General features: G+C 50.8%; 1 protein-coding gene across 7 annotated transcripts in view; it reads left to right on the forward strand.

Moving 5' to 3' along the window:
- The window catches only part of LOC101940086 (C-type lectin domain family 2 member B-like), a 103,336-nt gene extending 90,671 nt beyond the window's left edge, over positions 1-12,665 (forward strand). Inside the window, exons 1-7 of one of the 7 annotated variants that reach the window (XM_065564200.1) lie at positions 88-139; positions 1,177-1,268; positions 4,983-5,192; positions 6,691-6,807; positions 7,692-7,903; positions 8,948-9,051; positions 10,640-12,665. In XM_065564200.1, the coding sequence (XP_065420272.1) occupies positions 5,159-5,192; positions 6,691-6,807; positions 7,692-7,903; positions 8,948-9,051; positions 10,640-10,778 (606 nt within the window). In that variant the 5' untranslated portion in view covers positions 88-139; positions 1,177-1,268; positions 4,983-5,158 and the 3' untranslated portion in view covers positions 10,779-12,665. Of the gene's footprint in view, positions 1-87; positions 140-529; positions 676-1,176; positions 1,269-1,930; positions 2,078-3,484; positions 3,708-4,982; positions 5,392-6,390; positions 6,808-7,691; positions 7,904-8,947; positions 9,052-10,639 lie in introns of those variants that run through there. The other 6 variants (XM_065564199.1, XM_065564201.1, XM_005312532.4 and 3 more) reach the window with 6 other exon arrangements.
- Positions 12,666-19,423: the final 6,758 nt, after the last annotated feature.

Here is a 19,423-nt window from a genome sequence, read left to right on the forward strand (position 1 = left end):
TCCTCTGATTGGACACAGGGTAGGGCGGGCGTAGCCAGCAGCGGAGAACAGCGTGTAGCGAATGAAGAGTGATCAACATAAGGCGCGGGAAGCTGCAGGGTTGGGAGGAGCCCCAGCTGATCTGGATTCCCTCCCAGAGGTTGGTGTAAAGTGGCCTTAGCTCTATTGGAGTCAATGGGCCAGATCCCCGGGTGAAACCACTTCTCTAACCATTAGACCACGCTCCCCTCTCAAAGCCAAGACTGGAGCAGCCTGCATGCTGCTGTCTAGGAAATAGCTTGTGTAACCCACTGCCACTGTGCTTGTGCCACTCAAGGCAGGACTCCTTAATGACTAGAGACCATCATGGCATCTAGTCTGCCCACCTGAATGGCACAGGCCAGAGAACTGCCCCAAATGCTTCCCAGAGCAGATCTGCCCTGCTCACGTTTCCAGGCCACTGGGCACGAGGGAGGGACCCGGAAGTCAGCCTCTTCCCCAGCTGTAATAAATAAAAATCCAGCAGCCAGATGGGGCCCAGCTTTGCCCATTAGGGGGATCAGCCCTGGGTCCTCCTGATCTCTTCTGCTTCTTGAGGAAAGGCACAGCAGCAGGGCTGCTGTCTCTGCTTTCTCTCCTTACAGTGGAGGGAGGTGCTTTCTGGTTATTTTCATTTGCAAGCTAGTTTTACATGAGGTAAGGCAGATCTGCAGGTACGGGGGCAAGTGGGAACACAGAACAATGCTTGCAAACCGCATCTATTCAAAGCATAACATGAGGCAGCAGGAGACTGAGCCAAAATGCCCGAGTCGGTTTAGTGGGGCTAATACAGTTAGGACTGAGTGCAGAATTTGGAGCATTGTAGTTAAGGCATAAATTGGGCGGCTAGAAGGCTGGGCGGGTGTCAGATGGCAGGAGAACCGAGCTGGGAGCAAAAGGATAAAGGAAATAGATGCATTCAGAAAGAGAAGCTGTGTGACTGCATTGCTGTGTGTCTGTCTGTACTGTGCTGGACCCCAGTAATTCCTTCTTCTAGTCTAGGCTATGTAAATTCCTTTACCACAGCCCATGGGATTATTGGTGCTTGCCTAGAGCCGTGGTTCTCAACCAGGGGTACATGTATGTACCCTGGGGATACGCAGAGGTCTTCCAGGGGGCGCATCAGCTCATCTAGATAGTTCCCTTGTTTTATAACAGGCTACAGAAAAAGCACCAGCGAAACAGTGCAAACTAAAATTTCAGACAGACGATGACGTGTTTACACTGCTCTATAGACTACACACAGACAGGCAAGTACAATATTTATATTCCAATTGATTTATAATTATATGATAAAAATGAGAAAGGAAGCAAATTTTCAGTAACAGTGGCTTTGACACCTTTGCATTGTTATGTCTGATTTTTGTAAGCGAGTAATTTTTAAGTGAGGTGAAACTTGGGGGGACACACGCAAGACAGATCAGCCTCCTGAAAGGGCTACAGTCATCTGGGAAGGCTGAGAGCCGCTGGTCCAGAAGCCAGTAAGTATACGTCTACACTGCAAAGGAAAACCCGTGGCTGGCCCATGCCAGCTGACTTGGGTTTTTGTGGCTCGGGCTGTGGGGCTGTTTCATTTTTGTGTAGACTTCTGGGCTCTGGCTCTGGGACCCTCCCACCCGGGTAGGGTCCTAGAGCCTGAACTCCAGGCTTAGCCCAGATGTCTACACAGCAATGACATAGCCCTGCAAGCCCAAGTCAGGTGGCACAGGCCAACCGTGGATGTCTAGTTGCTGTGTAGACATGCCCTGAGTTTCATGCAGGTACTACGCTGGTTCTGGCACCACATGGCTTGTCTGTCTGAATATTTATCCTGTGCTGATCCTACGACCTTCCTGAGTCATCTCCACTAAGTCAGCCCTATGACTTTTCAGGGGTGGGAACAGCCAGTCACAAAAAAACATGAGCCACCCATATGTGACTGTGCAGAATTTGAGCAGTGGTGGTGTAGCCGTGTCAGTCCAAGGATCTACAAGGTGGGTGAGAGATCGTTTACTGGACCAACTTCTGCTGGGGAGAGAAACAAGCTTTCGAGCCTGTCTATTCCAAGCCCTGCTGTTGGGTGAGTGTGTGTGTGGGGGGGAGGGGGTGTAAATTGCTTTTTCCCCCCGTGCCTCAGTTTCCCCATCTGTGAAATGGCACTAATGATTTTTGTAAAGTGCTAGATCTACTTTATGAAAAGCGCCAGATACAAGCTAGATATTATTATTATTATTAAAGATTGTGAGGCGTTCAGATACTCTGATAAGGGGAACCCTATGGCTAGAGCCCTACTGATCTGGGGGGGAAACCAGAAAAATCTGATGTCCATTGGTGTAAGTAAGAGGAAACTGAGGCCCACACAGGGCCATTTTCCGTGCGACAGGCTGCTGCCTACATATATTGCAGGTGGCCCCTTTAACGTGCCATGCTCTCTTGGCGCACAGCTTGGCCTCCGTCAGCAACGAACTGTGCCACCCTCTAGTGATTTCTCTGTGGGCCCCCTGTTGGCCTGGTGGGTCCCTCCCCACACACAGCCCCCTGCTGGAGTTGTGTTCCCCTCCTTCTTCACTGGACCCAGCCCTCTCAAAAACAGGTTGCAGTGGGCAGGGAGACACTGATCAGAGTGAAGACCCAAGGCAGTGGGAACCCTGCCTCCCCCTGCCCCTCCTACAATTGGTCTTCCATGTGCACCATGCCGTCAAGGGGGAGGAGGGGGATGTTTTTTTAAACCCCTGCAGAGACCTCTGTGTGAAGACGGAAGAGCCAGTTGCTAGCATCCCAGCAGAGCTCTGTGCTGGATTGTTTTAGGGGTTTCCCCTGGACACCCTGCTCTTCACAGCAGTGCTCTGGTGCCCGCTGTTACAAGGTGCCTGTGGCTTTCTGGAGCAGGCTCTCTGCAAACTCTGGCAGACCTCACTGTGTCAGCTTGGGGACTTTTTGGACACTGATCTTTGCAATCCTGAGGGAGGAACTGGGGAGGGGGGAGTGATGCACAAAGAACCTGTCATGGGGTGAGGGGAAGAGGAATGGAGCACCCCCAGCACACCTGCCATAGCGGTAAGAGGGAGAGAGAGTGGTACAGGGGAGGGGGCATGGGGGGGACGGACACAGAGCCCCTGGCATGGAGGGGCACACAGATGGGGGTGAACAGAGTCCCTGGCAATGGGAAGGGGCGACATTGGAGAGGGGATTGTGAGGGTGGCACACAGAGCCTTTGGGCTGGGGGGAGAAAGGGGAACCCCCTGGTCTAGGGGTCATGGGGCTGTGGGGGGCACACAGAGCCCCTGGCTTGAAGGAGGGAGGGAGGGGGCAGTTGCGGAGGGGGGTCCGTGCGACAGAGGGGGGTGCTGGGGGAATGTCGGATGCAATGGGCTTTGTTGTGTGCAAGGAGCTGGACCCAAGCTAGGCAGCTGATCCCCCTTAGGAGCAAATAAAAGCGGAGACTTCTGCAGAAGCGGGGGGGGGGGGGGGGGGCTTGGCTAGAAAAGATTCTAGTCTGAGACCCGGGCAGTCGCTTCAAGCCTTGCACTGGAGGGAGTGAACTGCGGTCTCGGCAAAGGGGGGGCGGGGCTGTTTACACTCAGCTGGATAAAGTGCGTAGCTGGGGCTGCTTTCGCTTTCGTCTCTGCCATCGAAGGGGGTGTGTGTGTGTGTGTGTGTGTTTGTGTTGCTCCTGCAAAGGTTGCCTCCCCACCACAGCGTCCTGGCGGGTGAGTTTATTGCATTAGGTTCCTACTGCAACCCCACATGTTGCTGTCTCAGTGCTTCGCTGCACTCACCTGGGTGTGTGTCGGGGGTGTATGTGGGGAAGGGCCGGGGGAGGGGAGAAATAATGGGGGGAGGGCTGCTTCCCCTCTGCTGCCGTGTGTGTGTGTGTGGGGGGGGGGGAGGTTGCATTTCTCCCGCTGTCTTAGCCCAGGCGCTGAGCTAACTTGCATGGGGGTGGGGGCCGCAGGCTGCTGGAGTTGCATTGAACTGTGGAGCCGGGGGGGTTGTCTGCAGCCGTGACTGGTGTGTTTTGCACGGAGTTGGGACAAGGGATTGGAGGCCCTTAGCTTGGCATTGGGCAGGCGGGGCTGGCACCAGAGGGGGGCGGTGCTGCAGGCGTTATATGGACCCCACACGTGTTAGGGTGTTAAACTGTGTCTTCCTTCAGCTGGTTTAAATCTACATTAGAAATTTACACTAGTACAATTAGAAGATCAATGTTAAAACTGAGTTAGTTACACTGCTCCGACTTGTCTAATATAGACAGGCCCCTAGATTAGCAGTACAGCACATTCCGCTTGGTAGCAAGCTGCTGGTTGATGCCTGACAGTTGCCATTATCCGACGCTGCCTGAGAAGCAGAAGTCAGGGTTGTGGTGCTGTAGCCAGGAAAGGAATCGCTAGGACGTGATTTCTGTGGCTCCAGCCCTGCAAACCTGCCTGCAAGTCGGGGTTTTCCCCAGAGAGTGGAGCTGCTGGGGGTCTGGGGGATGCCGGGCTTTTTTTCTTTTTAAGCTGTCAAGCCGGTTGCCAATAGCCAGACCAGTTACCTTTATAGTCAGCTGGAGTATCGGTTCCAGGCAAAATGTAGTGAGGGTTGTTATTAAGCAGCATCTACTGGAAATACATCTCTGGCTGCGTGTGGTTGCTTTTTCTGTCACTTTCCTGAAGAGGAGAGGGGCATTCCAGTTACATTTCCATAGGGAACTGGCTTCCTGGAAAATCCCCCTTTAGTTGCACTTTGGACGGGGCAGTTCTTTTCCAGGTGTGGTGGGTGAATAAATCCCCGTGTGTGATCTCTGCCTATCTATTTTAGTTTCTAAATCCCTTTGGAGTTCGGTGGCGGGGAGGAGATCCAGGATTCTGAGGCAATGTGCGGTTGTTCGTTACACTGCTAACGCCTCTGGATGTGCGGGCAGGGCTGGGGAAGGAACTAGGGGTGCAGAGAAACCCAGCCAACCCTTGAAAATCAGGACTGTTTCTGTCTCTTGATTTCAGTTCAGTCCAGTAGCTGCCAAGGGGAGAGGATCTAGCGCTGGGATCTCTGAAGTTGATTGCTGCCTCCAAATTGGACCCAACTGCAGCTAGAGAGGAACTGGTCAGAGGCCAGTGCCCGCACCCCAGCCTTCATCTGTCTCGGTGAGAGAGGAGAGGTGACAAAAGGCGAGGGTCCCATGGATTCAAAGCAGCGGCTTAGTGGAAGACAAGGTAACTGATGCCTGACTGAGTAGGAACAGTCTGGAAGCTACATCTATACTTAGGGTATCCAGGTGCCTGGTTTTCAACCGCAAAGTCCGGTTACTGCTGGTGGGGGAGGCGCTGGGTCATCACCCGTGCCAGCCCCTACTCAGCCGGGGTCGCCTCCTCCTGCGTCCGGCAGCTGCAGCTCCCAGCCCCAGCTCTGCAGGTGAGTTCCTCCCAACCCGGGGAAGGGGAGGGAGGGAAATAAGCAGCAAGCAAGGGTGGGGAGGAGGGAAAGAGGAGCAAATGGGAGCAGGGCCTCAGGGGAAGAGGTGGGGTGGGGCCTTGGGAAGAGGTGTGGCTTTGGTGGAAGGGGCGGGTCAGGGACAGGGCCTCAGGGAAGAGGTGGGGTGGGGGCGGGGCCTTGGGAAGAGGTGTGGCTTTGGTGGAAGGGGCGGGGCAGGGACAGGGCCTCAGGGGAAGAGGTGGGGCGGGGAAGGTTCCGGCACTCCTGCTGGAGTGTCTGTTGCGTAAATATTACAAAGTGTTTCAAAGGCATGTAAGTGATTTGTCAAAGGTGATACGGAGTCTGTGGCGGAGTCGGGCCCTGACTCTCAGTCCTACTTTGACCTGTTCTAGATTGGTAAAGAGTGACCAGTGCAGTCCCGAAACTGGGAGCTGGCTCATCTGCTTTCTGAGGATCCTGTGGGTGTGGGAGAAGGGAAGGAAAATACTCTTTTTTTGCTGAAATTTTGGTGGCTTCGTTATTTTGGCTGGATGGAACTAACTTGAGAAACAGTCAGATGGAGGTGCCTTAGGGAAGCTAAAAGGAAACTGGGCAGAAGGAGAGCCTTGTGGCTAACGCACAAGAGTCGGCGTCATGTATCTGCTGCTGGATCATTGTGATCCAGGGGCAAGCCGCCTCTCTCTCTGCCTCAGTTTCCCCAGCTGTGAAGTGGTGGCGATGATACCGCCTAGCGGGTGTGCAGATAAACTCCGTGATGGCAGAGGGCTGCAAGCATTGGAAGGAAGGGGCTGTGGAAGTGCAAAGCTGGTGACCCCTTGGGACTTCTTCAGAGTTTTCCCGCTGCCTTCCATGAACCTAGGGTTGCCAACTCTGACTGAAGCTATTCCAGGAGTTCCCTCTCCCCCCCCCCCCCCAACATGATGTAATGCCATTTTTTTTCAAAGATCCTATTAAAATCTCCCTGATTGCTTTCAATAGTCACAAGGAGATTGATGCTGAATCCAGGAAACTCCAGGCCAATCCTGGAGGGTTGGCAACCCTACGTGAACCTGGTTCCTTGTGTTAAATGTGGAAGCCGACTGTGCATCAGACTGTGAGGGGCTCCGTACCAGGAGCACTTTCTCAGCAGCATTAATACTTTACCATCTGTTCTCCACCTGGGAAGCGAGTTGCCCTGGCGATGGGCCGGCTAATGGAATGCTACCTGGTCCCTGGCAACATAAATGCTGATGGTGCTGAATCCATCTGGTGCCATGAACGGGTTTTGTTCTCTTTCAGGCGACCTGCCTCGCCTCAAACACAGGACAGCTGTTGAGTGGAAAGTCCCGCTGATCACCGGTGTTGTACTCACAGCTGTTGTTGTGATTGTTGTGGTTCCCATGATACTTTTGCCCGGTGAGTTATCGGCCATCACTGCCCATTCCCATTCCCTAGCCACAGGTTCTCTCCTAAGCAATGTGAGGGGGGGAGGTATGTGGGGTCAGATGCCCCCCCTCAGATTTCTGCCAGGGTGCACGGGTGAGAGGGACATGCCTGCGAAAGGCACCAGCAGCGAGCGCTCCCGCCGAGCCCCATTGGGTGGCACCCAGAGCAGGGAAGCGAGACAGGGCTGGTAGCCCAGGGCACGGGGATGCCAGGTGACTCGCATCCCTTCCTCACCAGCCAGCAGTTGCAGTTACCTGTCGCCTCTGTTTGGTTTGAAATTACATGTATGCGATGCTTCCTACAACCACGTTTGCTGGTCCCTTTGGTTACCCCCTCTCGTACTTTCCTAGAGAAGATAGCTTAAAACAGCCCGTCTGCCTGAAAGTGTTTCCCTTGCTCGTGGGGACGGTCCCTCCACAGGAAGGCTTAGGAGACTCCTGGGATCGGATTTTAAAATGCTCCGGGCCAGATGTTCAGGACCCAACGGGCCGGGCCCTTTTGAAAATCCAGCGGCTTCTTTTGGTGTGTCAGTGGGAGCTGAGAGCTTGTGCAAATCTGGCCCTGAAAGCTTCTGAACCGTCCGGCAGCCACGCAGAAGGGCTGCTGGAAGAGGACGGCTGGCAACTGTGCTAGACCAGAGGACAAGTTAGCCCTGAGCGAACAACCAAAGCACCTTTAAACAGGCAAATCTGGGCTCGTACCTGGTACATGACCCATTTCAATGTCAGTTGATTCGTTGGCACAGAAAGGTGCTACCCACGATACACACGGTGGCACGTTTATCAGCTTCCTCCCTTGAATTTAGGAAAAGCAAAGGGACACGTCTCTTATCACTGTTACTCTCTTAACTTCAGGGAAATCTCCACCTGAGTCCAAGCTGCCTCAATTCTACGCCCCAGCCCAGCTAAGTACAAAACGCCCTGCTGCCTGCTGCCCGGATGGCTGGGTCGGGTTTGGAGGGAAATGCTATTTTTTCTCTGATGCCGAGGGGACCTGGGACTCCAGCCAGAGCCTCTGCTCTTCACTCAATGCCTCCCTGGCTGAGATCGACACCCAGAAAGACCTGGTAAGGAAAAACAAAAAGTAAAACCGATATAGGCACCAAGGAGCAGATGGTGGCCCTTCCCAGAGCTTCAGGGGTAGGGTATGGAACAAGGCAATTCTGGATTGACCCACCTCTGTTTTCCACTTCCAGCTTCTGGCAGTCAGAGGTTTAGGGTCACAAGCCTGGGGCTAATAGCCCATCTTGGCTAATAGCCATTTTTGAGACTTATCTCGTTCTTAATGGTGATCTACAAAGGGATTTTAAATAAAATTGGACTTGGGCCCCAATAAATCTTAATCCGTCTCTGAGAACACTAGATGGGGAAGGCTGAGAGTTACTACCGAGAATTCGTTCTCAGGTGTCTGGCTGGTGGGTCTTGCCCACTTGTTCAGGGTCTAAATAATCACCATCTATTGGGTTGGGAAGGAATTTTCCTTGTGGGTCAAATTGGCAGAGACCCTGCAGGTCTTCTTGCCTTCCTCTGCAGCGTGGGGCATGGGACATTTGCACGTTTAAACTAGAGTAAATGATTCTCTGTAACGTGAAGTCTTTAAATTATGATTTGAGAACTTCAGTAAGTCAGCCAGAGGTTATGGGTCTGTTACAGGAGTGCCTGGACGAGCTTCAGTGGCCTGTGATGTGCTAGAGGTCAGACTAGATAATCATGAGGGTTTCTTCTGGCCTTAAAGTGTGAGTCTTGCAGACAAGTGATATCTCCCCCCCCCCCCCCCGTTCCCCCACCAGATATCCGCTGCAGTCCTCCCCACCAGATACTTGCCACTGTGTCCAACAGTGTAAGCATGTTAGCTGGATGTCACTATTGAAACATTTAGCAGCAAAATAGTTAACGTTGAGTTAGACATCACTAGGTTTCAGAGTTAACGTGGGTGGAGCTGAAGTGTGCAGTTCATAGCTAATGTTTGAGACTCTCTGCAGATTCAGGGACCATCTACACTAGGAAATGGATTTGTTTCAGGCAACAGGCCCCTTGAAGTGGTGACTGAAAATAGCTTAACCATTTCAATAGCATTACAGACTATAATGAATAATGTGGTTTTTTTTAAGGAGTTCATTATGCGATATAAAGGCATCTCTGAGTTCTGGATTGGCCTGAAGCGAGCATCGGCGCAGACCTGGCAATGGGTGAATGGCGAACACTTCAACAACCTGTGAGTCCTTTTCTAGCTAGTCGCTTTGTTGGGTTCCAAATGGTAAAAGGGCTGAATTCAGGCAGATAAAAAAATTAGTTATTCCCAAAACACTAATTACTTTTCGCCTTTGTGACATTTCCCACGATCTTTGGGGCTCATCCCCCATTGCTGACCTAGCAGATCAGCGGGCTGCATGCCCTTCCCCAGGCTCCCACCCTCTAATGCTCCCACCCTTAGGTGGAAATGAAAGACCCCGGTATTTTTCTGAAAAGTTCAGGGGGGATTTAAGCCCAGATTTTAAAGGTACTTCAGCATTGCAAAGCCGAAATAACTTAGGAACATGAGTCACTTTCAGAAGTGACTTCGGCTCAGAGGCGGATTAAGGTTTTGTGGGGCCCTGGGCCAGAGCAAGTGGGGGCCCCTCCCCACCCCTTCCGCCTGCAGTCCCACCCGGCCCCGCCAGCGCTCTTGCTGGGAAAATGGGGTCAGGGCACGGGGACTTGCCTCGCTCCGCCCGCCTGGCGCTCCTGCTAGGAAGTGGGGGGGAAGCCCCCACACCCTGACCCTGCCCCCCAGCCGGAATGCTGAGCGGGTGGGGCAGGGCACAGGGGTGCCCCCAATTTGCAGGGACCTCTAGGCAAGGGCCTCATTGGCCCAGTGGCTAATCTGCCACTGCATAGGCTCCTAAGTCACTTGGGCCTTGCAATGCTGAGCAGAGGAGCAACACCTAAATAACTTTCAAAATCTGGACCTTAGCCCTTCCTCCGCCTGCCTAGCGAAAAAAGTAGGAAGAGAGGCTCCAGTGCCCACGCTGAGTTAATGCCAATGGCGGCTGGGGAGGAATCTGGCAGGACAATCCCTGAGGTTGCAGGGGTGCTGCAGAAATAACCAGGCTTGTGACCCAGCTATGTTAAAAGGTGTCTTGCATTGCCAGTGTGGACAAAGGCCCGTTCCTGAACCCTACTGGAGATGAGCGTTTTAGTCTTTTTTCAGAGGGGTAGCTGTGTTAGTCTGTATCAGCAAAAGGAACAGGAGTACTTGTGGCACCTTAGAGACTAACAAATTTATTTGAGCATAAGGTTTCTTGGGCTAAAACCCACTTCGTCAGATGCATGCAGTGGAAAATACAGTAGGAAAATATATATACACACAGATAATATGAAAAAATGGGTATTGCCATACCAACTGTAACGAGGGTAATTAATTAAGGTGAGCTATTATCAGCAGAAGGAAAAAAATGTTTGTAGTGATAATCAGGATGGCCTATTTCCAACCGTTGACAAGAAGGTGTGAGTAGCAGAGGGGGGAGAACATTAGCAGGGGAAACAGTTTTACTTTGTGTAATGACCCATCCACTCCCAGGCTTTATTCAAGCCTAATTTAATGGTGTCCAGTTTGCAAATTTAATTCCAATTCTGCAGTTTCTCAGGGTCTGGTTTTGAAGTTTTTTTTTTGTTGGAGTATTGTGACTTTGAGATCTGTAATTGAGTGGAATGAGTGATGCAGGAAGGGGGCGATCCCGAGGGGTTTCACTGGATGGGACCAACTGGCCGGGCAAATGCCCAGCCCCTGCCTGACTCTTATCGCCAGGGTGTCTCTGTCGCAGGTTTACGGTAAGGGGAGAAGGCGACTGCGCGTACCTGAGCGATGACTTTGCCACTTCGTCGTGGTGCTCCACGAAGCGCTACTGGATCTGCAGCACACCCGACGGGATGCGACGAGAGGACGCGATGCCGGGGGACTGAAGGGCGAAGGCTGCGGAAACGCCTCTAGGCCCAGCTGCCTGACGCTCCAAACATCGCTCAATAAGATCCTCAATAGAGCTTGACAGATTCTTTTTTTTTAATAAGCCTCTCTTCTAATTTTCTCTGTGTTGTGGCCCCTGTATAGCCCTCCCCTTCCTGGTTGTGTAACGAAGACCTGATCTACACATAAAGCTTAAAACTCACTCCTGAATGCTGTAGTTAGGTCGACGTAACCCCCAGTGTAGACGCAGCTAAGTTGACCTAGCTGAGCAGGAAGGCAGCACTGCTTGAAGACGGATTGAGACAATCTTAAACAGCAACAGGCTAAGAAAACCCACCGCAAGCAGGGATGTGAGGCAGCCGCACACAACATCCTCCCGAAGGAAGGAAGCCGCGGCAAGAGACAAGCAGCCAGGCTGTGGGTTTTCTTCGACTGTTGCAGAACCAGACTCTGTTCGCTCACGCTGTCTCCCAACCCTGAGCAACAAAGTTGTGAGTTAAAGCTAAATGGGACCAGGATCTGAACTCCCCAGTGGGCCCTTTGTTGACGCTCATTCGTAGCTGCGTCCTGCATAGGGTCGACTGTGTTGCGTTGTCTCCCAGATCAAAACGTAGTTGCTACATCTTTGCTGGAGAGTCTGCTTTGTAGAAGCAAGAAGATAATTAAGGAGGGCCAGAAATGAGAGGCAGGTTAAAATGGAAATCGAAATGTCTGTATGTTTGAGAGTGTTAGGGCCTTGCTGTGCTTATTGAGACTGGAAAAGGAAGGCGAAGTAAGCCAGAAGTTGATAACTAGCTAGGTGTGCTAGCAGAAAAGTTATAGAGGCGCCCGTGAAGAGGCTGTGGAGATGCCTAGGAGCAGTGTTTGCCCTTGTGAGAAGGCATCCGGTTGTGTACTCTGTAGTAGCAATGTGTCACCATTGCATTCCACCGACAGGAATTTGCCTACAAACTTATAGGCAGAGCAGATGCCTTTTACTTTAACTGAGGCCTCTTTACGAGTTCCAGGCAGAGAAGCTGAGGTATGTAGAACCCTTTCGATTGCGCTCGACTCTCACCGTGATCAAGGTTTTAGATAGTGAGCAAAACAAACCACAAAATCCGATTCAGGGTCGGCGGGTGGGTTTCCTGACTTTGCTAAAGAAACTTTGAACTTTCTAGTGTAGACTTAGTCTCCCTAAGCGCTGCCGCGGGAGCACTCCCGCAGCAGCGCTTTGATGTGTGAGTGCGGTCGCGCGCGTGCGCTGGCTGAGAGCTCTTCCAGCAGTCTTGCTAATCCACCTCCACGAGGGGAATAGCTCCCAGCGCGGCTCGCGGCGCGCTGAACCTGTCCACACTAGCGCTTTAAAGCAGTCAAACGTGCTGCGCTCGAGGGGGTGCGTGTGTTTTCACACCCCTGAGCCAGCAAGTTAGAGTGCTTTAATTTGCCAGTGTAGACATGGCCTTAGATAAGTACAAAGGTCAACGTGGTCAAACCCTACGACATAGTGTCTTTAGATGCTGCAAGGGTCATTTGCAAATGTTGCTTAAGAGTTTAATTCCCCTGGGACTCCTTTGCAAGCCAAGTTACGACTACTTTTGTGGCGGACAAGATGCATATTTTCCCCTAGTTGGGGTATTTTCTAGCTGCATCATCTGTTCAGACCACAGGAGGCTGAATCTAAATAATTGAAATGTATAAAGTCTCACAACTAATGACAATTAATCGTGTGATGCCATGGAGTGTTCACTGTTCACAATGATTTGCTGTTTACTTCTTTTGTTTTATAAAGTTTGCTATGACTTTGTCAGTCCTATAAGCTAACTGTAAAAAAAAAAAAAAGCACCTTATTATTTTTTCTTCTGTTGTAATTTGCTCAAAGTCATAAAGTTTAAGGCTAGAAGGCACCTCTTATTTTATTTCATCTGTCTTCCCTCCTTCTATCTTAGAGACAACTGAACATTTTCTAATGAAAAGTTTGTCAGAAAATAGGACTTAGTTGAACATTAACTTTTTTTGGAAGAAACTTCATTTTCAGTGACTTCATATTTTAAGTTTTCTGACTTTTGATATTTAAAAAAAACAAACAAACAAACAAACAAAAAAATGTTTCCCCTGACCTAGTGCCATCTGATGGGCTGGAGAAGATGCAATGTTGTCTAGGTTCATTTCAGAGCACCCTGATCTCCTGTGTAGATAGTGGAGACCAGGGCTGGGAGGAGCAAGGTGAAATTTGAGCCTAGCTGGGTGGCTCTTCCAGGTGATCCCAGTATGGAAATACCCACTGCAAGCATTAAAATGGGGGGAAGCTAATACAGTAACTCCTCACTTAACGTTGTAGTTCTGTTCCTGAAAAATGCAACTTTAGGCGAAACGATGTTAAGTGAATCCACTTTCCCCATAAGAATTAATGTAAATGAGGAGGTTAGGTTCCAGGGAAATTTTTTTCACCAGACAAAAGACTATATCTCACACACACGCTCGCTCGCTACTGGTACACAGTGGTGATGATGATTGTGAAACTTGGTTGAGGTGGAGGAGTCGGAGGGTGGGATATTTCCCTTACTGCTAAATGATGAACTAGCAATTGGCTGAGCCCTCAAGGGTTAACTCTCTTACTCTGCAAGGCAGCAGGAATGGAGGGAGATATGTGCATTTCACCTTTAAGTACACTGCCTTGTTAATTAGATCAGCTTGCTGAGACAGGCAGCCCTGGTGTGTCCCCCCTGCTCTATGGAAGATGGGGTAAGTGGGGTGCAGGGGGGAGGGGGACACCCTGACATTAGCCCCCCTCTTCCTTCCCTCCCCCCCTCCCCACATCCTCCCCCCTGCATAGCAAGCCGGAGTCTCTGGGAGCAGCTCCAAGGCAGAGGACAGGAGTAGCACATGGCAGTGGGGGGAGGGACACAGCTGCAGTCGGTTGCTGCACAGGGAACTTAGGGGAGGGGGGGAGCTGATGGGGGGCTGCCAGTCCACCCTGGTTCCAAGCCCCCACCAGCTTACTCCGACAGGCTGCTCTTCCTGCAAGCAGTAGACAAAGCAGGCAGCTTTAGAAGGGAGCACAACTTTAAACGAGCATATTCCCTAATTGATCAGCAACGTAACAACGTTAACTGGGACGACGTTAAGTGAGGAGTTACTGTATACTAATCATTGATACAAACTCAATACAGGGATCATTGTACAGATTTAATGTGCCTAGCTCTGGGACTACTTGCACTTGTAATTCAAATAATTAATCAACACTCAGAGGCCTCTGTTCAAAAAGATCTGTGGCTGTGAAGTGCAGCTCTGCATGTGTTCCATTTAAATGTGCGTTCGCATGCAGACAAGTTCATTCTGTGCTTACACGTGTTCCTTTGGGGGCGCTGTTTCTCTTCTGTATTTCTCAAGCGTCCCAGCACTGACAGAGCAGAGGGTGGCGTTTTCCCAGGCCCAGCGACGGCCCTCCACCTTTGAGAGCTTTACCCAAAGCCTGAACCTTAGTGCTGTGTGTCCCTTAATCAAATAGGGGATCCGTTAATGCCATTTATATCAGGCAAGTCCACTTAACATTACCACTGCACATTTCACTATGAATCTGATTCTCCTTCCACACCCCACAGCTGTTTGCAGTGTCAGGGGCCGATAATGAGACTCTGCAGAAAAACAAAGAAAGTCACTAGTGGAGTCTAGCTGGATCTATCACCTAGCTCCTAGAGCAGCGCTTCCTTCTTCTAACACGTGGACTGGGTGTGGTTTGTTTATTTGTACTTAATATTTTTTTCCTGTAGGGTTCAAATCTCACTGAGTGTGAAATGAGCTGGTAGAGAGAATGAGGACATGTCTACACTACAAAATTAGGTCGATTTTATAGAAGTCTGTCTTTAGCAACCGATTTTATGCAGTCAATCATGCATGTCCCTACACCACGCATTAGGTTGGCAGAGTGCGTCCCCAATACCATGGCTAGCATCGGCCAGGGCCAGCTCCAGGCACCAGCAAAGGAAGCAGGTGCTTGGGGTGGCCAATAGAAAGGGGCGGCCCGTCCGGGTCTTCAGCGGGAATTCGGCGGCAGGTCCCTCAGTCCCTCTCTTCCTCTTTGAGCTGCCGCCGAAGAGGAAGAGAAGGAGTGAAGGACCCGCTGAAAAATGGAGTGACACGATTCAACTACCACTGCCGTGCCGCCGATCGGCTTCCCTCCCCCCCCCCCCACCCCCCCTGCCGCTTGGGGCAGCAGAAAACCTGGAGCCAGCCCTGGCATTGACTCATGGAGTGGTGCACTATGGGTAGCTATCCCATAGTCCCTACTGCCCATTGGAATTCTGGATTAAGAGCCCAATGCCTGATGGGGCAAAAACATTGTCTCCCTCCTTGAAAGCAACCGCAAATAATCATTTCATGCCTTTTTTCCTGGGTTATCTGTGCAGACGCCATAGCATGGCAAGCATGGAGCTTTTGTGAGCATTGTAAACACCTTGCGCATTATCCTGCAGTATGTGCAGCGCCTGGCTAGGAGATGCCAGCACAAGGACAATTGGGAGGAGGACATGGACACGTTCCTGAAAGCACAAGATGTGGCAATTGGCTTATTATGGTGGCAGTGGGGCAGGTTGATACAGGGGAACACCGATTCTGGGCCCGGCAAACAAGCACAGACTGGTGGGACCGCATAGTGTTGCAAGTCTGGGACGATTCCCAGTGGCTGCGAAACTTTCGCATGCATAAGGGCACTTTCATGGAACTTTGTGACTTGCTTTCCCCTGCCCTGAAGCGCAGGAATATCAAAATGAGACCTGCCCTGACAGTTGAGAAGTGAGTGGTGGTAGCCCTGTGGAAGCTTGCAATGCCTGACTACTAACAGACTCTGAGTGTTGGCCTGAATCAATTAGGAGTGGGCAAATCTACTGTGGGGGCTGCTGTGATCCAAGTAGCCAATGCAATCATCAATATCTGGTGCATTCCCTGCAATTTCCACATCTAGTTTTGTTGTCCACATTTGCAGGGTTAGTCCGACCATCTCAGTGTAAGATCTTTGGGGTAGGAGCTGGGTTACGCAATTAATAGAAGTAATACAGTAGCACCTAGAAGGCCCAGCTGAGATCAGGGCCTCGTTGTGCTGGGCGCTGCACAGACACACAGGGAGAAACAGGCCCTGCCCAGAGGATCACCTACAGACTAACAAACCGACAGACAAAGGGGAAAAAGAGGCACAGAGACTCGCCCTACCTCACAAGCAGGGACCTGACCCCCTACCCAGTACCCCATGGCACACCAGAGAGATATATTGCTATTTCAGGCCAGGCCAGCCAACAGTTCTTAACAACTTTTTTTCCCCAATTACTGTCACCAGAACCAGCAGACAATACAATTAAGCAGCCCACTGTTTAATCCCTCCTGGTCTCTCCGGGTAGGAGCGTAGGTGTTGTCACACTGGATCAGAGCATGGGTCCATCTTGTACAGTCTCCTGTCTCTGATAGGGACCAGTGCCAGATGCAGTCGAAGGTGGTATAAGAACTCCAGAGCTATAGCCACCAGTCTGCATGCCGAGAGCTCTGACCTTACCCTGCTCCCTGACCAGTCTCCTTTACTGGTCTCTGTGGCGCTATTCTGAACAGCTGACACAATAATTTTATACCATCGAAAGCGTTGTCAGAAAAACACTTGTTCACTCCCTCCTGGAGCTGCAGTCCCCTGGGATGTATAGCTCAGGGGATGAGGTTTTGGGGGGAAGGGGCAGAGTGGGGGCGGAGCAGGGTGGGAAGAGGCGGGGTGGGGCGGGGGCTGAGGGGAAGGAGTGGGGCAGGGGTGGAGGCGGCTAACCTGGGGGATCAGGCTGGCCGCTGGAGCTGGATGCAGCATGCAGCTGCATAGGGCACCAGGAAATTTGGGGCAATTTGATGCCTCAAATTTCCTGGTGCCTTACACACTTGCATAGTTTGAATATGGGTAGGGACAGCCCTGGCTGTATTCCCGACCTGGGGGGCCAGGTGTACTTTGGGAATAAGGCAGCGTAGCTCTGCTGAATGCAGTAGAGCTGTATACCAATTGACACACGCTGGGGGTCTGCCCCATTGACTCCAACGGAGCTACAGTCGATTCACCCCAGCCAAGAATCTCGCCACATGGACTCCCGTGGAGCTATGGCTGATTGACCCCTGCTGGGGATCAGAGCCCATTGACTCCAATGGAGCTATGGCCAATTGACACCTGCTAGGGATTTGGGCGCAATTGAATGACAGCCGATTGATACCAGCTTGAGATCTGCCCCACTGACACCAGCAGAGTTATGGGTGATTTATACCAGGTGGGGATCAGGTTCAGAGCAGTTTGTGGGGAGGAGACGTTGATAAGCACTAGCTGATAAGAACATACGAATGGCCATACTGGCTCAACTTAATGGTCCATCTAGCCTAGTATCCATCTCTGACAGTGGTCACTGTCAGATGCTTCAGAGGGAATGAACAGAACAGGGCAATTTATCAAGTGATCCGTCTCCTATCATCCTGTCCCCGCTTCTGGCAGTCAGAGGCTAGGGACACCCATACCATGGAGTTGCATCCTTGACCATCCTGGTTAATAGCCATTGATGGACCTGTCCTCCAGGGACTGATCTAATTCATTTTGAACCCTGTTATAGTTTTGGCTTCCACAACATCCTCTGGCAAGGAGTTCCACAGGTTGACTGTGCATTGTGTGAAGAAATACTTCCTTTCGTTTGTTTTAAACCTGCTGCCTGTTAATTTCATCGGGTGACCCCCATTGTTCTTGTGTTATGAGAAGGGGTAAATAACACTTCCTGAGACACTTTCTCCACACCAGTCACGATTTTATAGACCTCTATCATATCCCCCCTTAGCTGTCTCTTTTCCAAGCTGAACTGCCCCAGGCTTTTTACCCTCTGCTCACACGGCAGGTATTTCACACCCTTCATCAGTTTGATCCTATCTGCATTACACCCACTGCTGCCAACCACGGAACGGTCACACAGCAGCTACGATGAAGCCAGCTTCCTGCGGGTCAGCCTTTGCTGAGGTGTGGGAAGCCATTTTCCATCGGCTCACCTTCGAGCCAGCGCTGATTGGCCAGTGTTCTCTGGCTGCTTAACTTTGGGCACCGCCCGTGCTTCCTGTGTAAATAACAACCGGTGGGGTGCCTGGAGTGGGGCCCAGCCCATCTGTCTGCAGTGGGGTTTGCTCCCTTGCTTGGGGGGCTCGAACACTGGGGTCCACAGAGAGATGTGCCAATGTCAGCCAATCATCCAGTGGCCATGCACAGAAGCCGGATACCCCAGTCCACCAGTCCCAGGGCTGTCTGTCTCTCCTCTCCCCACCAGCTCCCCGGCAGCCCAGCTCCCCCAGATGGGGGTGTAATAGAAACACACAACTGATCTGGGACCATCTCCATCCCTGATGTGACCCCACTGAGACAACAGCGTGGTGCAAAGAATTAATGAGTCAACAGAGCTAATTAATTGGTCAATAGATTTATGCCAGGGGTTATTTGAATCCCAGCAATGTGATGAGTGTGATGCTGATTTCCAAGGGGTTAATGGGCTAATGAAGGCCCAGTCAGCCCAAATTGAGACAGCTGGAGGAAGAGCCCTACTCAACTGCAGGCAGAGAGCGTGGATCTGAGGCCAGTGGAAAGGGAAGAGTTTAAGTTTCTGTTGCTTCATACTTGTTTTGGATGCTGAGTGCCCCAAGAGGGATAGAACAGTAAGTATATTAATTTTAATTAACTTCATTTTACACCCTGTGGTTATGATTTGCTTTACAATAGCAGCCAGATGCCCCAAACTGAAAGGGTGTTTTATGAATGCATAGTGAGAGGCGGTCTCTGCCTGAAGGAGCTTGCAACCTAAGCAGACAAAGGGAAGACTTATTGTCCCTATTTTACAGATGTGGAAACAGAGGCCCAGAGACTTGCCCACAGTCGCAAGTGTCCGATCCAGGAGCTGAACCCACGTCTGCTGAGCCAAGCCCAGGATCTTAACTTCCAGATCATGAGAGTTTGCATTAAAAAGACTGCCCTTCCATGTAATAAAAGTCAATATGTGAGGAGCCAATGTACAGCCCCATATCTATAGAATCTCTGACAGCAAACACCGGGTTAAAAGAAAGGAGACATTAGATGAGATCAAATCAGCAGAGAGAGGTAATAAAAAGGCAGGGATCTTTAATGTAGATTTTGTAAATTAATTTTCATTCCTAGGTAGTTGCATTGGAATTTCCTTTCAGTGAAGGAATAACCACACCTTGGATATATGCAACATGGATGTGCACTGAACTCTAGTAGAAGCAAAGGGCATAACATATTACAAACAGATGATGGAGTCTTACTACATCCTTATGAGGCAGTAAGTGTTGGAACTGGTTGAGAATTTTTTGACAAAACATCTTTTGTTGGAAAAATGCCAGTTTGTTCATATCCACAACCAACACTTTCCCATGGTAAGTTCTGAAGACTTGTATGTTTTGAAAAACAATTGGGTGAACAAGTTTTGAAAATGTTCATTCCTTTTAACATCTTGGGAATGAAACATTTCTATTTCTTGATGATCATCTGTTCTGTTCATTGCCTCTGAAGCACCTGGCCTTGGCCACTGTGGGAAGACAGGATACTGGACTAGATGGACCTTTGGTCTGACCCAGTATGGCCGTTCTTATGTTCTTATTTTTGGTT

This window comes from Chrysemys picta, chromosome 12 (genome assembly GCF_011386835.1).
Source record: "Chrysemys picta bellii isolate R12L10 chromosome 12, ASM1138683v2, whole genome shotgun sequence".
In the NCBI taxonomy this organism is placed as follows: Eukaryota; Metazoa; Chordata; order Testudines; family Emydidae; genus Chrysemys; species Chrysemys picta.